Source organism: Pseudophryne corroboree (assembly GCF_028390025.1).
Source record: "Pseudophryne corroboree isolate aPseCor3 chromosome 11 unlocalized genomic scaffold, aPseCor3.hap2 SUPER_11_unloc_5, whole genome shotgun sequence".
In the NCBI taxonomy this organism is placed as follows: domain Eukaryota; kingdom Metazoa; phylum Chordata; class Amphibia; order Anura; family Myobatrachidae; genus Pseudophryne; species Pseudophryne corroboree.
Genome location: NW_026967481.1, coordinates 482652 through 498942, shown reverse-complemented (window position 1 = coordinate 498942; position 16291 = coordinate 482652). Strand labels below are relative to the sequence as shown.

Sequence of the window (16291 nt, the reverse complement as noted above, 5' to 3'; positions counted from 1 at the left end):
TCAGAGGTAACAAGAATCCTCCTCTGGGCAGAAAAACATGCGCTGGCGCAGTCAGCAATTTTCATCCCGGGAGTGGACAACTGGGAAGCGGACTTCCTCAGCAGACACGATCTCCATCCAGGAGAGTGGGGCCTCCATCCAGAGGTGTTCACGGAGGTGACAAATCTTTGGGGGTTCCTCAAATAGACATGATGGCCTCCCGCCTGAACAAGAAGCTTCGGAGGTATTGTTCCAGGTCAAGAGACCCGCAAGCAGTGGCAGTGGACGCCCTGGTGACTCCGTGGGTGTTCCAGTCGGTGTACGTGTTTCCTCCACTCCCACTCATTCCAAGGATTCTAAAGCTCATAAGGAGAACAAGAGTTCAGGCAATCCTCATTGCTCCGGACTAGCCAAGAAGGGCTTGGTACGTGAATCTTCTGGATCTACTGCCGGAAGATCTGAGGCCTCTTCCTCTTCGGGAGGACCTGCTACAACAGGGGCCGTTCGCTTATCAAGACTTACCACGGCTACGTTTGACAGCATGGAGGTTGAACGCCAGATATTAGCTCGGAAGGGCATTCCAAACAAGGTTATTCCTACCCTGATACAGGCTAGGAAAGGAGTAACAGCTAAACATTACCATCACATTTGGAAGAAGTATGTATCTTGGTGTGAATCCAAGAGGTTTCCTACGGTGTAGTTTCAACTGGGACGGTTTCTCCTCTTCCTGCTAGCAGGTGTGGATATGGGCCTGAGGTTGGGATCCGTAAAGGTCCAGATTTCGGCCTTATCCATTTTCTTCCAGAAACAGCTGGCTTCCTTCCCTGAGGTTCAGACTTTTTTGAAAGGGGTTCTGCACATCCAGCCTCCCTTTATGCCGCCTACGGCATCCTGGGATCTTAACGTGGTGTTGCAGTTCCTCCAATCGGATTGGTTCGAACCTCTACATGAGGTTGAGGTCAAGTTTCTCACGTGTAAAGCTGTCACTCTGTTGGCCTTAGCTTCTGCTAGACGTGTGTCGGAGCTGGGGGCTTTATCTTGTAAAAGCCCCTACTTGATCTTCCATGAAGATAGAGCTGAGCTCCGGACACATCAGCAGTTCCTTCCAAAGGTTGTGTCGGCTTTTCATATCACCTAACCTACTGTGGTGCCAGTTGCTACTGACTCCTCAATTCCATCAAAGTCCTTGGATGTTGTAAGGGCGCTTAAAATCTATGTGAAGAGGACTGCTTGTCACAGAAAATCGGACTCTGTTTGTCCTGTATGATCCCAAGAAACTTGGGTGTCCTGCTTCTAAGCAGACGATCTCTCGCTGGTTTAGGTTCACTATCCAGCATGCGTATTCTACGGCAGGATTACCGTGTTCAAAATCTGTTAAGGCCCACTCTACTCATAAGGTGAGTTCTTCCTGGGCGGCTGCCTGGGGTGTCTCGGCTTTACAGTTTTGCAAAGCGACTACCTAGTCTTGGTCAAATACGTTTGCAAAATTCTACAGGTTCGATACTTTGGCCTGTGTGGACCTTAAGTTTGGTCAATCAGTTCTGCAGGAACCGCCGCGCTCTCCCTCCCATTCTGGGAGATTTGGTACATCCCCATGGTACTAATGTGGACCCCAGCATCCTCTAGGACGTAAGAGAAAATAAGATTTTAATTACCTACTGGTAAATCCTTTTCTCGTAGTCCGTAAAGGCTGCTGGGCGCCCGCCCAGTGCTTCGTTATCCTGCAGTTGATTCAGTACTGCCTTGTTCTTAGTTAAGTACTGCGTTATTACTTGGTTCAGTAATGTTATTCAGCTGTTGCTGAGTTTTCAAGCTAGTTAGCTTGGTTTGCTTTGTTTGTGTGAGCTGGTATGAATCTCGCCACTATCTGTGTATAATCCTTCTCTCGAAGATGTCCGTCTCCTCGGGCACAGTTTCTGGACTGAGTCTGTTAGGAGGGGCATAGAGGGAGGAGCCAGCCCACACTCTCAAACTCTTAAAGTGGCAATGGCTCCTAATGGACCCGTCTATACCCCATGGTACTAATGTGGACCCCAGCCTCCTCTACAGACTACGAGAAAAGGATTCACCGGTAAGCAATTAAAATCTTATTTTTGTGTAGAAGTAGACCAGCGTAAGAATTACTAACCCTGTGCAATCGATCCAGCGATGCAGGTCCCGGAATTGACGTCAGACATCCACACTCCAAACACCTGGATACATCTGCGTTCGCAACACCACTCCCAGAAAACGGTCAGTGGACGCCTTCCTCCTGGCAATCTTCTTGCGGTCGTCGCTGCAACCGCTTTCTTCGTTCGCGGCATTGCTGCCCGGCGATGGCTGTCGCCGGTAAATGACACACTAGCGCAATGCGGCCGCAGCGCATACACATTTTCGACCCGATCGCACGGCTGCGAAGAAATGCAGCGTGCGATCGGGTCGGAATGACCCCCAAAGTGGTTTTGCTGCAGTTTTTGGATTAGTAAATCTGACGGAATGATAGCAGAAAAACCTTGGTTTCTAGAGCCCACGTTCCCCTTGTGATAATTTCATGCCGCAACACACAGCCAATGTGACACGGGAGTAAGGAAATGACACCGCATGCTATACCAATCTGATTATCAGTCATCCTTCTTTATGATGAGCTTTTTGTTTCCTAAATTCTGTACATCTTCAAACTGCAGTTTTAGCGGGTTAAGCTGTTCATGTACTAAGCCTCCTCTGCTGGGGGACGCCGGTGACCAGTGCTCATGTACTAAGCCTACTCTGCCGGGGGACGCCGGTGAACAGTGCTCATGTACTAAGCCTACTCTGCCGGGAAATGCTGGTGACCAGTGCTCATGTACTAAGCCTCCTCTGCCGGGGGACGCCGGTGACCAGTGCTCATGTACTAAGCCTACTCTGCCGGGGGACGCCGGTGACCAGTGCTCATGTACTAAGCCTACTCTGCCGGGAAATGCTGGTGACCAGTGCTCATGTACTAAGCCTACTCTGCTGGGGGATGCTGGTGACCAGTGCTCATGTACTAAGCCTCCTCTGCCGGGAAATGCTGGTGCACTAAGCCTACTCTGCCGGGAAATGCTGGTGACCAATGCTCATGTACTAAGCCTACTCTGCTGGGGATGCTGGTGACCAGTGCTCATGTACTAAGCCTCTCCTGCCAGGGGACATTGGTGACCAGTGTTTATGTACTAAGCCTCCTCTGCTGGGGGATGCTGGTGACCAGTGCTCATGTACTAAGCCTCCTCTGCCGGGGGACGCTGGTGACCAGTGTTTATGTACTAAGCCTACTCTGCTGGGGGATGCTGGTGACCAGTGCTCATGTACTAAGCCTCCTCTGCCGGGAAATGCTGGTGACCAGTGCTCATGTACTAAGCCTCCTCTGCCGGGGGACGCCGGTGACCAGTGCTCATGTACTAAGCCTCCTCTGCCGGGAAATGCTGGTGACCAGTGCTCATGTACTAAGCCTACTCTGCTGGGGGATGCTGGTGACCAGTGCTCATGTACTAAGCCTCCTCTGCCGGGAAATGCTGGTGACCAGTGCTCATGTACTAAGCCTCCTCTGCCGGGGGACGCCGGTGACCAGTGCTCATGTACTAAGCCTACTCTGCCGGGAAATGCTGGTGACCAGTGCTCATGTACTAAGCCTACTCTGCTGGGGGATGCTGGTGGCCAGTGCTCATGTACTAAGCCTACTCTGCTGGGGATGCCGGTGACCAGTGCTCATGTACTAAGCCTCCTCTGCCGGGAAATGCTGGTGACCAGTGCTCATGTACTAAGCCTCTCCTGCCAGGGGACATTGGTGACCAGTGCTCATGTACTAAGCCTCCTCTGCCGGGAAATGCTGGTGACCAGTGCTCATGTACTAAGCCTCCTCTGCTGGGAAATGCTGGTGACCAGTGCTGATGTACTAAGCCTACTCTGCTGGGGGATGCTGGTGACCAGTGTCATGTACTAAGCCTCTCCTGCCAGGGGACATTGGTGACCAGTGCTCATGTACTAAGCCTCCTCTGCCGGGGGACGCTGGTGACCAGTGCTCATGTACTAAGCCTACTCTGCTGGGGATGCTGGTGACCAGTGCTCATGAACTAAGCCTCCTCTGCCAGGGGACGCCGGTGACCAGTGCTCATGTACTAAGCCTCCTCTGCCGGGAAATGCTGGTGACCAGTGCTCATGTACTAAGCCTCTCCTGCCAGGGGACATTGGTGACCAGTGCTCATGTACTAAGCCTCCTCTGCCGGGAAATGCTGGTGACCAGTGCTCATGTACTAAGCCTCCTCTGCTGGGAAATGCTGGTGACCAGTGCTGATGTACTAAGCCTACTCTGCTGGGGGATGCTGGTGACCAGTGTCATGTACTAAGCCTCCTCTGCCGGGGGACGCTGGTGACCAGTGCTCATGTACTAAGCTTCCTCTGCCGGGGGATGCTGGTGACCAGTGCTCATGTACTAAGCCTCCCCTGCCGTGGGACGCTGGTGACCAGTGCTCATGTACTATGTGTATTAAGCCTCCTCTGCCACGGGATATTGGTGACTAGTACTGGTGTACTAAGCCTCTCCTGCCAGGTGACCAGTGCTCGTGTATTAAGCCTCATCTGCCGGGGGACGCTGGTGAGCAGTGCTCGTGTACTAAGCCTCCTCTGCCGGGAAATGCTGGTGACCAGTGCTCGTGTACTAAGCCTCTCCTGCCAGGGGATGTTGGTGACCAGTGCTCATGTACTAAGCCTCCTCTGCCGGGAAATGCTGGTGACCAGTGCTCATGTACTAAGCCTCCTCTGCCGGGAAATGCTGGTGCCCAGTGCTCATGTACTAAGCCTCCTCTGCCGGGAAATGCTGGTGCCCAGTGCTCATGTACTAAGCCTCTCCTGCCGTGGGGATGCCGGTGACCAGTGCTCGTGTACTAAGCCTCTCCTGCCGGGGGATGCCGGTGACCAGTGCTCGTGTATTAAGCCTCCTCTGCCGCGGGATGTTGGTGACTAGTGCTCGTGTACTAAGCCTCCTCTGCTGCGGGACATTGAATACCAGTGCTCATGTACTAAGCCTCCTCTGCCGGGAAATGCTGGTGCCCAGTGCTCATGTTCTAAGCCTCTCCTGCCTGGGGATGCCGGTGACCAGTGCTCGTGTACTAAGCCTCTCCTGCCGGGGGATGCCGGTGACCAGTGCTCGTGTATTAAGCCTCCTCTGCCGCGGGATGTTGGTGACTAGTGCTCGTGTACTAAGCCTCCTCTGCTGCGGGACGTTGGATACCAGTGCTCATGTACTAAGCCTCTCCTGCCAGGGGACATTGGTGACCAGTGCTCATTTACTAAGCCTCCTCTGCCGGGAAATGCTGGTGACCAGTGCTCATGTACTAAGCCTCTCCTGCCAGGGGACGTTGGTGACCAGTGCTCATGTACTAAGCCTCCTCTGCTGGGGGATGCTGGTGACCAGTGCTCATGTACTAAGATTTTTCCTGCCAGGGGACATTGGTGACCAGTGCTCATGTACTAAGCCTCCCCTGCCGGGGGACGCTGGTGACCAGTGCTCATGTACTAAGCCTCCTCTGCCTGGGGACGCCGGTGACCAGTGCTCATGTACTAAGCCTCCTCTGCCGGGGGACGCCGGTGACCAGTGTTCGTGTATTAAGCCTCCTCTGCCGGGGGATGCTGGTGACCAGTGCTCATGTACTAAGCCTCCCCTGCCGTGGGACGCTGGTGACCAGTGCTCATGTACATAGCCTCCTCTGCCGGGAAATGCTGGTGCCCAGTGCTCATGTACTAAGCCTCCTCTGCCGGGAAATGCTGGTGCCCAGTGCTCATGTACATAGCCTCCTCTGCCGAGAAATGCTGGTGCCCAGTGCTCATGTACTTTGCCTCCTCTGCCGGGAAATGCTGGTGCCCAGTGCTCATGTACTAAGCCTCTCCTGCCGGGGGATGCCGGTGACCAGTGCTCGTGTACTAAGCCTCTCCTACCGGGGGATGCCGGTGACCAGTGCTCGTGTATTAAGCCTCCTCTGCTGCGGGATGTTGGTGACTAGTGCTCGTGTACTAAGCCTCCTCTGCTGCGGGACGTTGGATACCAGTGCTCATGTGCTAAGCCTTTCCTGCCAGGGGACATTGGTGACCAGTGCTCATTTACTAAGCCTCCTCTGCCTGGGGACGTTGGTGACCAGTGCTTGTGTATTAAGCCTCCTCTGCCATGGGATATTGGTGACTAGTACTGGTGTACTAAGCCTCTCCTGCCAGGTGACCAGTGCTCGTGTATTAAGCCTCATCTGCCGGGAGACGCTGGTGAGCAGTGCTCATGTACTAAGCCTCCTCTCCCGGGAAATGCTGGTGACCAGTGCTCGTGTACTAAGCCTCTCCTGCCAGGGGATGTTGGTGACCAGTGCTCGTGTATTAAGCCTCCTCTGCTGGGGGACGCTGGTGACCAGTGCTCATGTACTAAAGTCTTGGTTATGTCACTGTCTTGCAGGCTGGGGGATGTGATGTGCCACACACTGAGGGCCACCTCTGAGTTGATGGAACATGGATTTGTGTCCTGGGAGACCTTCAGTACTATCTTCATACACAAGGTACGAGCAGCAGCCATGACTCAATGTGACGACTTACCGACATTACCTCCCCTCCCCTTCCTACATGTCCGGCAGATCTAGGGTAAATCATATAAACTAAAACAACTCACAGAAAGATAAGTCATTTAGGGCTCAATTCAGCTTCAGTTGCAGAAGTGCGGAAATTTTGGTTTGTGATTTCCACAGTTCTGCGCATGTGCCAGGACCTAAACTGCGATTGCATACGATCGCAGTCTAAGTCCTGACGGGGGGAGGCACTGTAGTGTTTTGGGGGCGCGGTCCGGACAAGGGATCACCTTTTGGACCCTTGTACCAGCTTATTTGCACCCCTACAATATACCACCATCCAGCGGCACTATTCGTGGATCAAACGGAGATTGGCGGAATACAACCGTGACTGAGGTGTCTGCATACGGCACTTGGAGACGTGTACTCAGAGAGCCTGGAAGTCGGGTAAACAATCAGCACAGCAGGCGCCAGTGAAGCGCCGTTCCCGCAGCTTGGAAGTCGGGTAAACTATCAGCACAGCAGGCGCCAGTGAAGCGCCGTTCCCGCAGCCCGAGACCGTCTCTCCTGTCATTGGACTCTCCCGTGATACAACCACTGGTGCAAGCTACACGTAAGGCTCCAGTGTGGAGCGGTTATTCTGCACAATACTATCTTCCTGGTTAAGTGGTAACATATTGAGGAATTCCAATACATAACCACGTTTAAATATGTTATCCACTACATGGGTGCGAATTATAGTTGGTCAATTGATTTTTTAATCCAATACATGGACTGATTTTTATTTTTATTTTTAAAAATACTCTGTGCACAGAGTTTACCTGAGATCCACCTCCTATAGTTAGGTAATATATTTGTTAGTGATTTTTATTTGACCGGTCTAATAGTTCATTGTAAAGTGTATATATATATACACATATATATATATTTATATGTATTATTAAAAAATATATAGAATATATGAATTTATTCATTTGTCCTTATTGAACTTTGAGCCATATCATACTATTTACAGCGCAAGAGGGGATTAGTTCAATGTACGGATCGTTTGCAGTGTGGGCCACCGCGGCAGCATGACGTCACACACAGCTGCTGCGACCCAAAAAATGGCGGCCCTTCGAAAGGCAGGAGATAACCCTAAAGATGTGAGCGCTTGCATTTCAGCAGGGGGAAAGACCCGGCTTGCGGGGTGGCCTTGCCCTGTGCTGGTGCGCCCCCCCCCCCCCCCCCCCCCCCCATGCTAGAGAAAGGAATTGTAGTGTTTGCGCAATTATTATTATTATTATTATTATTATTATTTAAAAAAATATATTATTATTTATCGTTTTTGCAAAACTACATCTCAAGCTGAATCGGGCCCTTGGTCGCCAGTTCTAAAAATATGCATAGACCAAACTTTCCCACCATCCCATCTGCCCAGGAAACTCGGGGCTGGTCAAACAGGGCTCAGATAAACCTATGCTATGCCAGGAAATGCCCACTATCCCTTTTTATAAAAAATAATAATAAACTGCCATCTGTGAAAATGTAACTACTCAGAATTCATATATTGTTCTACAAGACTGATTTCCTAATCAGGTTCTAACACAAATCCTGTATTTCATTGTGCTAAACGATAATTTCCAGAAAATATAATCACAATTGTCCGTTCCAACACTTGCTGCAAGGTGCCCTAACATGACACAGCTCTGGGGCAGCACCCACTCTGGCTCATCATGGTGATACACGCGCAGGGTATATGTCTGGGCAGAGCCGGATTAAGAGGGGTACCCGAGGGAAACCTACCCCGGGTCCCCCTTTCCAAAAGGTCCCCCTGCCACACCGCAGATCGGATCTCTCTTCCGATCCGATCTGCGGTGCTGTGCTCCCCGGCTCCCGTCCTCACTGCAGCAGCAGCTGCGCACAGACAGGACAGCTGAGCTGAGCGACGGCTCAGCTGTCCAATAATGTATCAATGAAACAGCCTGCGTGCCCAGCCAATGACTAAGCGGCAGGCTGCTTCATTCATACTTTATTGGACAGCTGAGCCGTCGCTCAGCTCAGCTGTCCTGTCTGTGCGAAGCTGCTGCTGCAGTGAGGACGGGAGCCGGGGAGCACAGCACCGCAGATCGGATCGGAAGAGAGATCCGATCTGCGGTGTGGCAGGGGGGACGGGAATGCAGGGCACATACATCCCATAGCGCTCTACCTCCCAACATACCCTACTCCAGTCCCCCCATACAATACACCCCATAACCCTCTACCCCTGCCACACACCCTATTCCCCCACATACACCCCATAATCCTCTACACCCCACAGCCTAGTCCCCGTGTTCACCCCACATACACCCAAATTCTCTAACCCCACCACACATCCTACTCCCACTGTCTCCCACATTCACACCCCATAAACTCCCTCCTAACCCCCGCACTTGCACCTGGGAAGGGACCTCCTCTGGGATATACAGTGGAGGGACGGGGACCAAAGGGGTGTCAGGTACAGGAGGCACAGGGGAGTGGGTATGTGAGGCTGACAAGGGGCATGGTATACAGCCGGCTCTAGGCTTGTGTTGTTCCCCACTAGTCCCTGCGAGGCCCTGGGTGTGTGTGTATATATATATATATATATATTCTGCCTTCTCTATTAGGGGCCCCACTCTCTTAAGTGCCCCGGGCCCCCCATGGTCTTAATCCGGCTCTGTATCTGGGGCAGCCCCCGCTCTGGCTCATTATGGTGATACACGCACAGGGTATATGTCTGGGGCAGCGCCCGCTCTGGCTCATCATGGTGATACACGCGCAGGGTATATGTCTGGGGCAGCACCCGCTCTGGCTCATTATGGTGATACACGCGCAGGGCATATGTCTGGGGCAGCGCCCGCTCTGGCTCATCACGGTGATACACGCGCAGGGTATATGTCTAGGGCAGCGCCCGCTCTGGCTCATTATGGTGATACACGCGCAGGGTATATATCTCGGGCAGCGCCCGCTCTGGCTCATTATGGTGAAACACACGCAGAGTATATGTCTGGGGCAGCGCCCGGTCTGGCTCATTATGGTGACACACGCGCAGGGCATATGTCTGGGGCAGCGCCCGCTCTGGCTCATTATGGTGACATGCGCAGGGCATATGTCTGGGGCAGCGCCCGGTCTGGCTCATTATGGTGACACACGCGCAGGGCATATGTCTGGGGCAGCGCCCGCTCTGGCTCATTATGGTGACATGCGCAGGGCATATGTCTGGGGCAGCGCCCGGTCTGGCCCATCACGGTGACACACGCGCAGGGTATATGTCTGGGGCAGCGCCCGCTCTGGCTCATTGTGGTGACACGCGCAGGGTATATGTCTGGGGCAGCGCCCGCTCTGGCTCATCACGGTGACACACACTCGGGGCATATGTCTGGGGCAGCGCCCGCTCTGGCTCATCACGGTGACATGCGCAGGGTATATATCTGGGGCAGCGCCCGCTCTGGCTCATCACAGAGACACACGCGCAGGGCATATGTCTGGGGCAGCGCCCGCTCTGGCTCATCATGGTGACACACGCGCAGGGTATATGTCTGGGGCAGCGCCTGCTCTGGCTCATCACGGTGACACACGCGCAGGGTACATGACTGGGGCAGCGCCCGCTCTGGCTCATCACGGTGACACACGCGCAGGGTATATATTTGGGGCAGCGCCCGCTCTGGCTCATCACGGTGACACGCGTAGGGTATATATTTGGGGCATCGCCCGCTCTGGCTCATCACGGTGACACGCGCAGGGTATATGTCTGGGGCAGCGCCCGCTCTGGCTCATCACGGTGACACGCGCAGGGCATATGTCTGGGGCAGCGCCCGCTCTGGCTCATCACGGTGACACGCGCAGGGTATATATCTGGGGCCTCACCTGCTCTGGCTCATCACGGTGACACACACAGGGTATATATTTGGGGCAGCGCCCGCTCTGGCTCATCACGGTGACACACGTGCAGGGTATATGACTGGGGCAGCGCCCGCTCTGGCTCATCACGGTGACACGCGCATGGTATATATTTGGGGCAGCGCCCGCTCTGGCTCATCACGGTGACACGCGCAGGGTATATATTTGGGGCATCGCCCGCTCTGGCTCATCACAGTGACACGCGCAGGGTATATGTCTGGGGCAGCGCCCGCTCTGGCTCATCACGGTGACACGCGCAGGGTATATATTTGGGGCATCGCCCGCTCTGGCTCATCACAGTGACACGCGCAGGGCATATGTCTGGGGCAGCGCCCGCTCTGGCTCATCATGGTGACACGCGCAGGGTATATGTCTGGGGCAGCGCCCGCTCTGGCTCATCATGGTGACACGCGCAGGGTATATGTCTGGGGCAGGGCCCGCTCTGGCTCATCATGGTGACACGCGCAGGGCATATGTCTGGGGCAGCGCCCGCTCTGGCTCATCACGGTGACACGCGCAGGGTATATATTTGGGGCATCGCCCGCTCTGGCTCATCACGGTGACACACGCAGGGTATATGTCTGGGGCAGCGCCTGCTCTGGCTCATCACGGTGACACGCGCAGGGCATATGTCTGGGGCAGCGCCTGCTCTGGCTCATCACGGTGACACGCGCAGGGTATATGACTGGGGCAGCGCCCGCTCTGGCTCATCACGGTGACACGCGCAGGGTATATGTCTGGGGCAGCGCCTGCTCTGGCTCATCACGGTGACACGCGCAGGGTATATGACTGGGGCAGCGCCCGCTCTGGCTCATCACGGTGACACACGCAGGGTATATGTCTGGGGCAGCGCCCGCTCTGGCTCATCACGGTGACACGCGCAGGGCATATGTCTGGGGCAGCGCCCGCTCTGGCTCATCATGGTGACACGCGCAGGGTATATATTTGGGGCATCGCCCGCTCTGGCTCATCACAGTGACACGCGCAGGGTATATATTTGGGGCATCGCCCGCTCTGGCTCATCACAGTGACACGCGCAGGGTATATATTTGGGGCATCGCCCGCTCTGGCTCATCACAGTGACACGCGCAGGGTATATGTCTGGGGCAGCGCCCGCTCTGGCTCATCACAGTGACACGCGCAGGGTATATATTTGGGGCATCGCCCGCTCTGGCTCATCACAGTGACACGCGCAGGGTATATGTCTGGGGCAGCGCCCGCTCTGGCTCATCACAGTGACACGCGCAGGGTATATGTCTGGGGCAGCGCCCGCTCTGGCTCATCACGGTGACACGCGCAGGGTATATGTCTGGGGCAGCGCCCGCTCTGGCTCATCACGGTGACACGAGCAGGGCATATGTCTGGGGCAGCGCCCGCTCTGGCTCATCATGGTGACACGCGCAGGGTATATGTCTGGGGCAGCGCCCGCTCTGGCTCATCACGGTGACACGCGCAGGGTATATGTCTGGGGCAGCGCCCGCTCTGGCTCATCACGGTGACACGCGCAGGGTATATGTCTGGGGCAGCGCCTGCTCTGGCTCATCACGGTGACACGCGCAGGGTATATATTTGGGGCAGCGCCCGCTCTGGCTCATCACGGTGACACGCGCATGGTATATATTTGGGGCAGCGCCCGCTCTGGCTCATCACGGTGACACGCGCAGGGTATATATTTGGGGCAGCGCCCGCTCTGGCTCATCACGGTGACACGCGCAGGGCATATGTCTGGGGCAGCGCCCGCTCTGGCTCATCACGGTGACACGCGCAGGGCATATGTCTGGGGCCTCACCTGCTCTGGCTCATCACGGTGACACACACAGGGTATATATTTGGGGCAGCGCCCGCTCTGGCTCATCATGGTGACACGCGCAGGGCATATGTCTGGGGCAGCGCCCGCTCTGGCTCATCATGGTGACACGCGCAGGGCATATGTCTGGGGCAGCGCCCGCTCTGGCTCATCACGGTGACACGCGCAGGGCATATGTCTGGGGCAGCGCCCGCTCTGGCTCATCGCGGTGACACGCGCAGGGTATATATCTGGGGCCTCACCTGCTCTGGCTCATCACGGTGACACACACAGGGTATATATTTGGGGCAGCGCCCGCTCTGGCTCATCATGGTGACACGCGCAGGGCATATGTCTGGGGCAGGGCCCGCTCTGGCTCATCATGGTGACACGCACAGGGCATATGTCTGGGGCAGCGCCTGCTCTGGCTCATCACGGTGACACGCGCAGGGCATATGTCTGGGGCAGCGCCCGCTCTGGCTCATCATAGTGACACGCGCAGGGTATATGTCTGGGGCAGCGCCCGCTCTGGCTTATCAGATTGTGTTTTGTCCCCAGGTTGTGACGTTTGTGAACATGAATCTGATGTCAGTGGAGATCACACAGCTTGCACTTGTCATTTTGGAGAGTATTGTGCAGAGTAACACCAAGCTGGGGGAGATGGTGAGACAAGAGGTGACTCTGGATCGTCTACTCTCCCTCCTACAACTGTAAGTTCTGTGTTTGTTCCTCTATAGGGATCTCAGCTCGGTCCTGTACAGCTATTACTCTGTTACACTCATTGCTGGGAAGGTTTCATTAGTCCTGGGTAGAACATACAGTGATTGTAGCATTTGTGGCACTTGGCAGATCCTTCATGTCAGCATCGGTGTATGTACAGCAGTGTCGTGCGGTGAAGTGAATGGCTTGTAGGCCACACGGGATGGTTGTGCATGCTGGGAGCCCATCTCACTCCCTTCTCACTGTAACTCTCCCCTCGCTACACCATTGAGTCTCCTACCTCCATCCCTGTGCCCTCTCTTGCTGCTGACTGAGCTCCCACTACAGTGCACTTCCTGGTCACATGACACTTAAAAATATCCATCTGTGCACAAGGCTTGTTCCCACTCTGAGTCATGCCTCTATTGGCTCCCTTTCGATGCAGCGTTTCTGCCCCTGGTGTGGCCCCTCCCCCAGCTCTGTGCAGCAATGTTTGACTGTAGCACCAAGGCAGAGCTGCTGGTGCCTCATCTCTCCCTGCAGCACCAGGTATCTCCACACAGCTGCTGAGTGTGAGCTATACACAGGATTACACTAAGCAGAGAGGATGTTTATGTTATACATATCTCTGTATTATTCTAATCGTTCTTATATAACAGCTCAGGAGTATGGCAAAGCAGGCTCTGCCCTTGCCACCCCCTCCCTACCCTGACTGCACGTCCCTGTCCTCTGCCTCTACCAATCCTGACTGCACATCCCTGTCCTCTGCCTCTACCTATCCTGACTGCACGTCCCTGGGCTCTGCCTCTACCTATCCTGACTGCACGTCCGTGGGCCCAGCCTTTGCCTATCCTGACTGCACGTCCCTGGGCCCAGCCTCTGCCTATCCTGACTGCACGTCCCTGGGCTCTGCCTCTACCTCCCCTCACTGCACGTCCCTGGGCCCTGCCTCCCCTGACTGCACGTCGCTGGGCCCTGTCTCCCGACTGCACGTCCCTGGGCTCTGCCTCTACCTACCCTGACTGCACGTCCCTGGGCTCTGCCTCTACCTACCCTGACTGCACCTCCCTGGGCTCTGCCTCTACCTATCCTGACTGCACGTCCCTGGGCTCTGCATCTACCTATCCTGACTGCACGTCCGTGGGCCCAGCCTCTGCCTATCCTGACTGCACGTCCCTGGGCCCAGCCTCTGCCTATCCTGACTGCACGTCCCTGGGCTCTGCCTCCCCTCACTGCACGTCCCTGGGCCCTGCCTCCCCTGACTGCATGTCCCTGGGCCCTGTCTCCCGACTGCACGTCCCTGGGCTCTGCCTCTACCTACCCTGACTGCACGTCCCAGGGCTCTGCCTCTACCTACCCTGTGTCACGATCCGGGTATCTGGACGCCATTTCTTACCCATCAGATGCCTCCTAAGGCTGGCTCAGCGCTCCAGGACCGGATCCCATCTGTTATCCTGATGTGTACATTCCTGTATCCTCTCCTGTCACTCTGGGACGCTGTCACAGTAAACGCCATATTACACCTGGCATGGCGTCTCCCGCGGCCTCCGCCGCCGTCCCTGAACTTCTGCATGCAGAGTGTCTGAGTGGCGATTACGTCAGCCGCGGCCTCCGCTGTGTCCGCGTGGTTGGATGTGCATCTGTCAGCCTGGCGCCTCCTGTCTCCGGTGGCCGGCGCCGCCATTACTGTTTTCATTACCACATGGATTACAAACCAAACTTCCCTCCAAGTGTCTGCATGGGCGCAGCCATCTTGGATTCTGTCAGCTGATCATTTCCACCAATCTGTTCTCAGTATTGATAATCTGCATAATTGCCTAGCCAATCCCTTCCTTGCTGCAGGTATAAATACACTGTGCCTGAGCAAGGAGGGCGTCAGTGCTTTGGTTGTCAAACCTAGTTCCTGTTTGTCTCTCTCCTGTGATTGTCTTCCAGGTTCCAGCTTCTGTCTCAAGACTTCCACCATAGAGACCCGCACCAGCATTCCACCTGCGGTGTAGCCTGACTCTCCAATCCATTGTGGATTCATCTGTTTCCAGCTACAACATTACCTGCTTCCAGCTCAGCTTCCAGCAGAGTACAGCTTCCCTTAAAGGGCCGGTGTCCTTTCTACACTTTACCACTCTCCACCGGTATTATTATTTCTCCGCTCTCAAGTTCTACATTTCAGTTCATATTTCATCGCTCCCAAGTTCATTTATTATTTAACTGGTTCCAGCCAGTATCCACTCCGTGCTAACAACAGTCTGGTTCCAGCCAGTATCCACAGCAGCTGTTTTATCTTCAGCAACCCAGCTTTTCCTGGAACACCAGCTGGCACAATCCTGGGTTATCTCCATTGCTACAGTCGGGCCTGGTAAGGACTTTCCATCTAGAAGATCATAAGAACTATCTCACACTACCAGTGCCCTGTGGCTCCTGCCATCCTGTAGTACCCAGGAACTGTATTTATTCTTTGCTGACTTTTACGTTTTCTTTTACTGCTGCTGTGTTGCGGAGTTGTCATAATAAACATCATTGACTTTTATCCAAGTTGTCGTGGTCACGCCTTCGGGCAGTTATTATTCATGTTACTTACATGTCCAGGGGTCTGATACAACCTCCCAGGTTCCGGTACATCTCAGCCCCTACAACTGAGGCTGCCTCCCGTCAGCTCAGGCCCTCAGTTGTGACAGTAAGCACTGACCTAATGAATCCAGCCGGAGACCAGGATCAAGCGGCCAGGCCGATGCAAGATCTGGCAGCCCGACTAGAACATCAGGAGGCTGCACAGGGCCACATCATCCGCTGTCTCCAGGATCTCTCTACTCGGCTGGATGGGATTCAGACAACTCTCCGTGGATCAGGCGCGTCTGGTGCGTCAACCACAGTGACTCCAGCTATAACCCCACCCACCTTACCCATTTCTGCTCCACGTCTTCATCTTCCAACGCCAGCAAAATTTGACGGATCTCCAAGATTCTGCAGGGGATTTCTCAACCAGTGTGAGATTCAGTTTGAGCTACAACCTGGCAATTTTCCCAGTGACCGTACAAAAATTGCCTACATTATTTCTCTTCTCAGTGGCTCAGCCCTTGATTGGGCATCACCGTTATGGGAGAGGTCCGACACCCTGCTATCTTCCTACACTGCCTTCGTGTCAACATTCAGGCGCATCTTCGACGAGCCAGGCCGGGTAACCTCAGCTTCATCCGAGATTCTCCGTTTACGCCAGGGGTCACGTACTGTAGGACAATATCTGATACAGTTCCAGATCCTGGCATCCGAACTGGCATGGAACGACGAGGCCCTGTATGCTGCATTCTGGCATGGCTTATCTGAGCGTATTAAAGATGAGTTAGCTACCAGAGACTTACCTTCTAAGTTAGATGAGCTAATCTCACTCTGCACG

At 54.7% G+C, this 16291-nt stretch overlaps 1 protein-coding gene across 1 annotated transcript in view; it reads left to right on the top strand.

Annotated features, from left to right (window-relative positions):
* Positions 1–16291, top strand: part of ELMO3 (engulfment and cell motility 3) — a 431301-nt gene that overhangs the window by 277258 nt on the left and 137752 nt on the right. The window contains exons 7-8 of the mRNA XM_063948699.1: positions 6410–6509; positions 12760–12911. Coding sequence (XP_063804769.1) covers positions 6410–6509; positions 12760–12911 — 252 coding nt within the window. The remainder of the gene's footprint in view (positions 1–6409; positions 6510–12759; positions 12912–16291) is intronic.